Source organism: Bidens hawaiensis, unplaced genomic scaffold, assembly GCF_021521415.1.
Source record: "Bidens hawaiensis isolate Kalapana, Puna unplaced genomic scaffold, B.hawaiensis_p1.1 tig00004664_1, whole genome shotgun sequence".
Classification (NCBI taxonomy): Eukaryota; Viridiplantae; Streptophyta; class Magnoliopsida; order Asterales; family Asteraceae; genus Bidens; species Bidens hawaiensis.
The window spans coordinates 1,484,164-1,494,909 of NW_027491285.1; the positions used below are offsets into that span (position 1 = coordinate 1,484,164).

At 37.3% G+C, this 10,746-nt stretch overlaps 1 protein-coding gene across 1 annotated transcript; it reads left to right on the top strand.

Moving 5' to 3' along the window:
• The first annotated feature begins 6,154 nt into the window (after nucleotides 1–6,154).
• LOC143627385 (uncharacterized) lies at nucleotides 6,155–8,705 on the top strand. Its single transcript, XM_077097223.1, has 6 exons — nucleotides 6,155–6,655; nucleotides 6,912–6,980; nucleotides 7,121–7,560; nucleotides 7,809–7,944; nucleotides 8,001–8,198; nucleotides 8,430–8,705. The coding sequence occupies exons 1-6, from the start codon at nucleotides 6,155–6,157 to the stop codon at nucleotides 8,703–8,705; spliced, it is 1,620 nt and encodes a 539-aa protein (XP_076953338.1).
• The last annotated feature ends 2,041 nt before the right edge of the window (nucleotides 8,706–10,746 follow it).

Here is a 10,746-nt window from a genome sequence, read left to right on the forward strand (position 1 = left end):
ACACATTCATGACTTGTACTCGTCCATGCAATATTCAAAATGTTTCCCTATACCATAGATCGTTACGGGCTCATTAGTGTTTAGCCTAGGGATAAGCTCGATACCGTACCGGTACCGGTACCGAAACCGAAAATCATAAATTCTTGCTACAGGTACCGGTACCGGTATTGAAGGTAAAAATTTAGAAAATACCGGTGCTGTACTGATCCCAAAACTCCAGACTTTGGTATCGATTCGGTACCAAGTCGGTACCCGTTTCGGTACTAGTACCGAGTTTGCTCATCCCAAGTTTAGCCCCACATACAATCAGATTCAACCACACCATACTGGTGGGCTCGCCAATTAGTGCCGCCGTAGCGGCACGTATATATACATGTGTTTGCATGCGCGGGAATTATCCATGATATATCACATGCATACATTCAGTCACGGGTAGACATGCTTATAACCGTTGCAGTTTAAAAAAGCATGCTCATGTTTGGAAAGCATTCGTAAAAGTCACCTTAGTCTTATGGATGTTTACTGATAATCAACCAGAATTTGATTCCTTTATTAGAACCAAGACGATCTTAAAAACTCGTTAAATAAGGAGTGGGGCACTAGCTAGTCATTACCATGGTTGGCTTTGAGTAACCCTACCGAGTTTAAGAATGGGTGGTTGGCCCATGCCTAGACTAGGTCAAATCACTCAACACCTACCATGGCTATAATTGTAAACCCTACTCCTAATATCGTCCATTTTTATTCACGACATATGATTTATAAATGTTTAGATTACATCGAAACAGAAGGCAAGCGGGCAACAAGCTGCACCGCTACCCCTTTTTGAATTGTAAAACCCAACCTCCTAATATAATATTAAATTCATAAATTAAACTCAAAAACAAGAAGACATACTTAAATGAGTATCGATCAGAAGGTTGAAATGCATATAACTTACAATTGAACTTAATATTCTATTTGTAGAATTTGTGGATGCCACTTAACCGCCTTATTAGGTCGGTTTTACATATGAAATAATATATGGACTCTTAATAGTTATGTATCCCTTCACAGAACAATGTACATTAGGAGTTATCCATTTAATTTATTGTTGTATTGCTATATAATTTTTAGTACATTATAATTAATATTAATATTATTAATAAACATGTGTGACATATAATTTGAGACACTGTAAAATTTCTATTTAAAAGAGGTATATTATTTTTATAATTAATTTAGCTTAAATCTTGTTTTTCTTTAATAACGTTTCAAATGCAACGTTTTATAAAATTACGAATATGCCCTTAGGACGAGCTCATTTTTCTTTATGTTTCGACCTAAGTATTAACGGAATGATGTTATAATTACATATAATATACTTTGTTACATATACTTAAACGACTTTGATTGTCTTAATACTTGTGTAGATGTCTCGTATCTCTAATAACTATTGTATTCTTTACTTACTCATCTAACAATATTTAAAATACGAGTTTCATGTAAATTTAGTTTTATTTACAAAATGGGGTGTTACAATATGTGTTCCCATGTTTATGTAAAGAAAACCTGAGTTGTTCTAGTCCAGTTGAGGAAATTGTTCCAGAGAAAGAGGGTATAAGAGATGAACCCCGAGAACAATCCGAGACAGAGGAAGTTGAAATTAGAAAGAGTAACCGGCAAAGGACTGAAAAAATCCTTCGGCCCTGACTTCCTTACCTACATGGTAGAAGAGGAACCTCAAATGTACCAACAAGTGGTGAATTCCTTAGAAAAACCTCAGTGGAGGGAAGCCATCAAAGGTGAGGTAGATTCTATCTTATCAACTAATAGTTGAGAACTAGTGGATCTTCCCTCAAGGATAGATTCTATCTTACAAAATAATACTTGGGAACTAGTGGATCTTCCTCAAGGATGTAAACCACTAGGATATAGATGGATCTTCAAAAAGAAGATGAAACCAGATGGCACCATCAATAAGTACAAGGCAAGGTTGGTGATCAAAGGATATGAACAACGAGAAGGTTTGGATTACTCTGATACATATTCGCCTAATATAATGATATATGTATATATATATACATATATATTTCCCTTGTATATTTTGTATAATATTTTACAAGTTTTTGTTCGTTTTAATTTAGAATTTGTATACTACTAACATATTTGTGTGATTTAGGTTCGGGGAGTTGATCGTGGTTGAAAAGGGTAAAAACGAGTCAAAATCAGCTTAAACAAAGAACCGTAAGGATCAGGAATGAACTACAAAAGAACTAGGAGCCGGTTGAACTGGCCTGACCCACCTCCCAGGTACGTCGTGCAACCAGGGAGGTCAGGCCTGGCCGTGCGGTGCGTGAAGGCTACATTCCGGATTCTTCCATGAACTTGTCGGGTTTTTGGGCCCTGAACACTATATAAACACCCTTAACCTTAACCCTGAATATACTTGACGAACCACAGCCAAATTTAGATTTTCTTGGAGCTTATGATTGTATCTTTTGGTGGGTTTGAAGGCAAGGACTCAGCTGATGAAGTGTTATTCGATGAAGGACGAAGACTACGGGTTTTATCACATATTATCTTTTGTTTCCATTACTTCTCGTCATGATTTCTTTTAAGTTTGCTTTATTTGATTTTATGGCGTTAAGCTAAACGTTATAGACTGCCTAGGCTTATGATGAACCTTTGTTAAACGTTTGATTTTGATTGGTATATATTTTGCGTTATGGTTTTATGAATTAGTAAAAAGTTTGATTATATTTAATTGATGCATATGTGTACTTAGGATTGTTTGATGAGTTTTGTTATTTCACAGTTTCCTTGGTGGTTGTCTGTCATATAATAGGTTGCTGTTAGGTCATTTACTGTGTGTTTTTTACTAGTTTATGATTGAATTGCAATAAGATCGCAGGAATAATAATAATTAACCAATTAAACCTAAGTGTGCTGATAATCTAAATAGCTGTAGGGTCATATATTATTGATCGATGTTTGTTGATTAAGATTGCTAGATTTAGTTCTTTGTATGGAGTCCGTCTAGGTTTGATTGGTTAACTGTATTTATCGAATTAATTAAATATATTAAACTGCCTTTGATTTCCGCACTATTAGGTAGGATTTCGTATAAAGGTACTCTTTCATAATTAATTAGGTCACTGTAAGGAAGTCTAATATTTAAAACTAGTATGCTTTAAAACTTATTAGAAACCCATAGGTGTCTTCTTGAGAATGGCCAGTGGTCCTGTTCGGGTTTTCTTTTAAGCATCTATTTTACGAACCCAGTTCCATAACACATATTTCCTGATTAATTGATAACTGCAACTTAGGGGATTCTAGCCTAGGTAGTTTTTCATCATCATCTGATTTAAATTAACTTAATTGTCTTCTGTTTATTTACATGTGTGTTCTTAATTAGTTTTTAATAATAGGTTAATTTTAGTATTTAAATAAAATCCCCCAAAAATAATATAAATAAATAGTCATGTCAGTTAGTCGAGTCTAATTAGATAGTTAACGTAATTAAAAGAGTCTCGTGGGTTCGATATCCGGATTTACTTAGCTTTACTAGAGTCTATTGGTTCACTTGTCGGTTAGTACTTTAGTCGACTTTTAGAGAGTCTAGAGTATTACTTAGTGTTTATTTTAAGTTAAATTAGTTAATAATTATTAAACTATTTTTAGCTCATCAAGTTTTTGGTGCCATTGCCGAGGATTCTTGGCGATTGCGTTTATTAGCTTTGATTAGACTTATTTACTACATATGTGCTACTTGTTTTGTTTTATTTTGTTTTCGAGTCTTAGGAGTCTAATTAATTTTAATCTATTTTAATTTTAATTTATTTTATTTTTCAAATCTTTTATTTGAGTTTACTTACTTGTTCTTGTGTATTTTACAGGTATGTGCCACATCTTCGTTCGCACGGACCACCTGTTGATAGTCTTAGACCAACTCCATTGAAGTCTAAAGTCCAGTTCATCGTCTTCAGAAAAACAACCGATCAACATAGATTCTACACCAGAATCATCACCAAAAAGTTCACCGCCATCTAGTCCTAGAAACATTCCTGTTAATCAAATGGACGACAAAAACGTAACCGTTTACCAGCAAGCCTTTGTTGGATTCACCGGAAATCACTCTCCCATCGTCATTCCCGAAATCAATAACCCGAATTCATGGCAGATTCCATCCTACATCATGGCCGCTCTGACGCAAAACAATCAGTTTCACGGCCCTGGTGATGAAGATGCACCAACACACATTGACTATCTCTGTCGTATTCTCAAGACTTTCAATTTGCAAGGTGCTACTGAAGAAGTTATATTCTTACACTTGTTCCCGTTTTCACTTGAGGGATGGGCCGCCACTTGGCTTAATTCGAAATCAGCAGGGACATGCTCCACTTGGAAGGCACTTCGATCAGCGTTTACTAAGAAATACTTTCCGCCTGTCAAAGCATCTCGTCATCGTGATCAAGTCCACTCCTTCCACATGGAGCCATATGAACTTTACTATCAAGCTTGGGAGCGTTTCTAGAATTTATTGTTCCGTTGTTCACAGCATGGTGCTCTTGTTGAGAAGTTTTACAATGGGTAGAACTATGAAACGCAATCTCGATGTGATGGATAGGAAAAATGTTACTGAATGTAATGTGATGTTACTAGTACACCCTCATCCGTTTGAGGTGTGTACCAGGTTAATCTAAATACCGGTGTGGCTGCTGCATCGGATAATTTAGCCTGAGAGATGAAAGAGTTGAGGGCTAGGGTGGATAAGCATGAGTTGTGCAAGGGTGGTGATGGTACTTTGGAATGCTCGTTGATGAACAATCAAGAGGTAGATTTTGTAGCTGGTCAGAATAGATTCCCAAATGTTTATAATAATAACAACAATTCAAATTGGAACAATTACAAGAACCAGAACCAGAATCAAAGCAACTCAACTTGGCGTCCGGTCGGTGCACCGTCTGGTCTCCAAGCTACTTATAACCAGGGGCAAGGTCAGTGTAACAATGGGGGTTCTAATGTTCAAAGTTCAAGTAATGGGCAAGATTTGAGTGGTGGAATTGGAAGATTGGAAGAGATGATGCAATAGATTCTTGCTAGAGATCAAGTCATTCAGAAGACTTTTGTCGAATATGATCTACTTTTGAAAAACCATCAGTCATCACTATTTGACCTTCAGAGGTCTATTGGTGACATTGCTCGGCGTTTAGACGAGAGACCTCCGGGGCAGTTTTCAGGTTCTGCTTAGCAGAATCTGGTCGCTCAATTAAAAGCAATTACTACTCATAGTGATAAGGCTATGGGTCTCGAGGTAAGCAAGGATGAGGTTGGAGTCGAAGAAGAAGAAGTGGCGGATGAAGAAATAGATATGGAAGTTCCGAGGAAGGTACAAAACACGACGCCAACTGAGCCACTAGTAGAGAAGAAGCCGCCTAACCATCACATGTAATTGATCACTCTCGTGTCCCTCATCCCGCTCTCCTTAAGCGTCAAAAATACACGAGGGAGTACAGGCACTTTCTTGATATGTTCCGACAGTTTCAAATTAATCTCCTGTTCATTGAAGCTCTCCAACACATGCCGAAGTCCCCGAAGTTCTTGAAAGATTTGTTGAAAAGAAAGGAGTAATTGGTAGAGGGTTCATCAATTCCTCTTAACGAGGATTGTTCAGTGGTTGTGTCGCATTGGTTACCAGAAAAGTTGTCGGATCTGGGTGTGTTAACTATTCCATGTTTGTGAGGTGGTGACATGATGAGTCAAGCGTTGGCGGATTTGGGGGCGAGTATTAATCTTATGCCCTCTTTGTACGAGAAGTTGGATTTGGGCTAGCTTACACTGACTTGCATGCCTTTGTCATTGGCCGATCACTCGATTAAATACCCGCAGGGAATTATTGAAAATTTCCTAGTAAAGGTTAACAAGTTCGTTTTCCCGGTGGATTTTGTGCTTCTTGATATGGAGTTCGACGAGAGGGCCCCCATTATTCTTGATCGTCCGTTTTTACGTACCACGAAGGTTCTTATCAATGTGTATCATGAAAAGATCACACTTCGGATTGGTGATGAGAATGTCACGTATGATGTTGCGAGGTTGATGCAGCATCCGGATGATCAAGATGATTAGTGGTCCATGCCATTTTGTTTATTTTCTTAACTCATTTATTGTAGGTATGGATAGTTGCATGGATTATATTTATGGTGCCGACCTTGTTGGAGGTATGGTTAATGGTGTGTTAGATTGTGAGGTTTTAGATGATGATGGTTTGGATTGTGATGAATTGGTAGAGATTTTGGGGTTGCCCGAGGTTATGGAAGTGAATGAGGTTAGTTGTGAGAATGAGGCGGGTCCCGTAGAGAAACCCGCTCTTTTGGAGTTGAAAGTCCTTTTGTTGCATTTGGAGTATGCTTATCTTGGAAGGTTCAATGTGTTTTCCAAGTTGACGGAGGAACAAAAGTTGAAGTTATTGGAGGTTTTGAAGTTATGTAAGGGGAAGATTGCATGGAGACTTTTAGACATTCACGGTATTAGCCCCGCTTATTGTACTCACCAAATTTTAATGGAAGATGTATACAAACCGGTGGTGCAACCTCAAAGGCATCTTGATCCGAACATGCAAGAAGTTGTGAAGAAAGAAGTGTTGAAGTTGATGGATGCCGACATGATTTATCCAGTTTAAGATTCTCCATTGGTGAACCCGTCCCAAGTTGTCCCAAAGAAAGGGGTGTGTAATGGTTGTTATGAATGGGAAGAATGAGCTCATCCATTCATGTACGGTTACCGGTTGGCAAATATGCATTTGATTATCGGAGGTTGAATGATGCCACCCGGAAGGACCATTTTCCATTGCCTTTTATTGATCAAATGTTGGAGCGTCTTGCGGGTCAACAGTTTTATTGTTTTCTCAATGGTTTTTTAGGTTATTTCAGATTCTTATTGCACTGGAAGATCAAGAGAAGACGACTTTACATGACCTTATGGCACATTTGCGTACCATTGTATGCCATTTGGGTTATGTAACGTTCCGGCCACTTTTCAGTGTTGTTTGGTGGCCATTTTTTAGGATTTAATAGAAACATCAACTGAGGTGTTTATGGATGACTTTTTGGTATACGGGAATTCTTTTGATTAATGTTAGCACAATCTTGAGAAGATGTCGAAGATATGTATTGAAACAAAGTTAATGTTGAACTGGGAGAAGTGCCATTTTATGGTTACGGAAGGAATCTTTTTGGGTCATAAGATTTCAAGAGACGTTATAAAGGTGGATCGGGCGAAAATTGACACTATTAGCAGACTTCCTCCACCAACAAATGTTAAAGCTATTAGGAGTTTTATCGGTCATGTGGAGTTCTATCGGCGGTTCATAAAAGATTTTTCAAAGATTACCAGCTCGATGACCCGACTCCTTGAGAAAGATTTCCCGTTTCTCTTTGATGAAGAATCTTTTAAGGCGTTCAAGTATTTGAAAGAGAAACTCGTGAGTGCTCTCATTCTTTCTTCACCCAATTGGAGTTTGCCTTTTGAGCTCATGTGTGATGCTTGCGACTATGTGGTTGAAGTGTTTTTGGAGCAAAGGTGATATAAACATTTTCATCCTATTTATTATTCTAGCAAGACGTTGAACGATGCTCAAGAGAACTACATCACCACTAAAAAGGAACTCCTAGCCGTTGGTTTTGCATTTGATAAGTTCCGCTCATATCTCGTTCTTTCGAAGACCACCATTTTTATTGATCATTCCGCATTGTGTTTTCTCTTTCAAAAGAAAGATGCGAAGCCTCATCTTATACAATGGATTCTTCTACTTTCTGAGTTTGACATAGAGATCAAGGTGTGGAGAATGTAGCGGCTGATCGTCTCTCCCGTTTAGATGATCCAAAGAGAGAAGAGATGCGTGAGAAAGAAATTGGAGCCACATTCCCTCATGAGCTGATTGATTTTGTGGCTGCTGAAAGCAAGGTATGCCACGGTTCACTGATTTTGCAAATTATTTGGCTAATGGTGTTATGTTGAAGGGGATGACTATGCAACAAAAGAAGAAGTTTTTTCGGGATGTTAACACGTATGTTTGGGATGATCTATTTTTGTTCAAGATTGGTGGTGATCGGATTCTTAGGACGTGTGTGACGAGAGAAGAAGGGTTGGATATTCTTAGACATGTCCACGAAGGTTTGACGGGGGGTCATCATGGTTCGCATGCTACAACACAAAAGGTATTTGATTGTGGTTTTTATTGGCCTACGGTTGTGAAGGATGCTTTGGAGTTTGTGAAGATGTGTGATGCTTGCCAATGAACCGGTAATATTTCATCTAAGAATGAGATGCTTCAAAACCCCATACAAACTCTTGAAATTTTTAATGTTTGGGGCATTGATTTTAAGGGACCATTCCCTACTTTCGGTGGTAAATAAGTATATTCTAGTAGCATTGATTATGTTTCTAAGTGGGTTGAAGCCCAAGCATTGGCTACAAATGATGCCCGGGTGGTTGTGAAGTTTCTAAAAAGGTTGTTTACTCATTTCGGTACTCCGAGAGCTATTATTAGTGATTGGGGCATTCACTTTTGCAACACCTTCGTGGAGAAGGCATTGGCTTGTTATGGAGTTACTCATCGTGCCTCTACTTCTTATCATCCTCATACGAATGGTAAAGTCAAGAATGCAAATAGAGGGGTGAAGAGGATTTTGAAGAAGACGGTAGGAGTAAGTCGGAAGGATTAGTCTAAGAAGTTGGATGACGTGTTGTGGGCATTCCGAACCACGTATAAAACTCCCTTGGGTACTACACCGTTCATACTCGTGTATGGTAAATCTTGTCATTTTCCCGTTGAGTTGGAACACCGTGCATTTTGGGCATTGAAGGCTATTAATATTGACTTTACCGAAGTTTCTAGGAAGAGATTTGTGACATTCGTGACAAAACTGGATACACCTTAGTACTTACAAATCGAATAAGCGTTTAACCGCTGATTGCGTAACGAACAAATGAATAGCCGAACGGGTCTGGTTGTGACCCGGATATCCCAGGGTGCCAACTATAAGTGATATATGTCTATTATAAGCCAACATATTGATATTAAGTCCTTAGTATGATAGCAAAATAGTTAAACGAAATCATGCTCGTTTAACTACCGGCTATGGATTTAAACGCTAAAGAGAGTTACAAAACAAGTATTGTATCATCTGTTAAGCCGCAAAAGACTTGCAAAACACTTAGTGGGAATGTTTTAAGCGATCCGTGAAAATATTTTCAATTTTTACAAACAAATACTATGTTTTTATAAATTTAAACAAAAATGGCCGAAAAACGCTCGTTTTCGCACTATTTGTCGTACCGGATATATTTTTTGTGCCAAAAACCAAACCTGAAATAAATTTGGACTCGACATTTCACGTTCTGGCACGTAAATCGAGAAAATTTGGCCAAATGGGCCCAAAAGGGGGACCTACAAGCCCAGCCCGCCAAAGTTGACTAAACACCCCTTTATATATTATATTTTTTAAAGCAACTTAACCAACAAGTCTTGAGAAAATTCTGGACCTAAGCAGCAGCTTGCTTGCTTCTTCAAACATTTCAGCCAAAAACCCTAGGTTATATATTATTTTGATCAAATTTTAACTTATTTAAACATGTTTAATTGCATATAAACATAGGTTGATTACCAAAAATCACTTCTGACAATGCAAAAACCTTGAAAATGGTCCAAAAATATGTTTTGATCATATACATGGGTAGGAATCTGGTTTGAATGATTTTTGGCCATAAACACGGATTAGAGGGTTTATACAACGTTTTTACGGTTCAAAAGTTCGGTTTAGAACCTTAATCGAAACACTAACTTTCATGGCTGGTCTCTTGATGACACATGCTTGGTTTGTGATATAGGACCTGTACTTAGCTTATATAGAAGCACGAGAACCCGGAAATTGGATTAGGAAAGCAAAAACGGGCGAAAACCGCAAAGGTAATACCGAAATGTTCGATTACGGACTGTTTAGGTTAAGGTTGTGATGTGCATATTGTTAGGTAATGAAATTTTGTAGGGACATCAGGGACCATGTCATTGTGTCCCTATTTAAATGTTGTAATTTTTTGACCATCCAAGAATATTTGGTGAATTTATTACCAATTTGGGCGTTTAATTGGGAAAAATACTTAAATTTCTGGAAAAATTATGAAATTTAGTGGGAAACTCAGAATTGTTATACTATGATCACATATTAAATTTGGGGTCATTTGGAAAATCCTAAGTATGTTTTGTGCGTTCGCATCTATTTGAATTTTCAAGGTCGTTTTTGGTTCGAAAATGATATTTGCAAGATTGTTAAATTCTGGAATGGCTACATGTTATCTTGGGAAGTGTTTTGGTCACTCGGGAATTTTGGCAGATTTTTCGGAAATCATTTGGTATAAACGGATGATTTTTGGGCTAAATATAGCTTATAAAATTATTTTTTACAAATTTATAAATCAGTAATTAATTCCAGAAACATTTTTATAAAAATCTACATATTTTATTTGATAAGTTTCTAAATTTTCATGATCTAATGATTAACGGATAATTAATTTTGCTAATTTGAAGATTAAACAAATTCAATTTTGACGAAAACTAGCAAGTTTGCGATTAACGAACCTGTTGGAATATCAGAACATCAAGAGTGATCAAAGACTACATTTTCGGATTAATTATCTAAAAGCGAAATTTTTGTGAAAAATCCGGATAATTTGGATAGATTGTGCATGTTTTTCTCCAAATCAAAT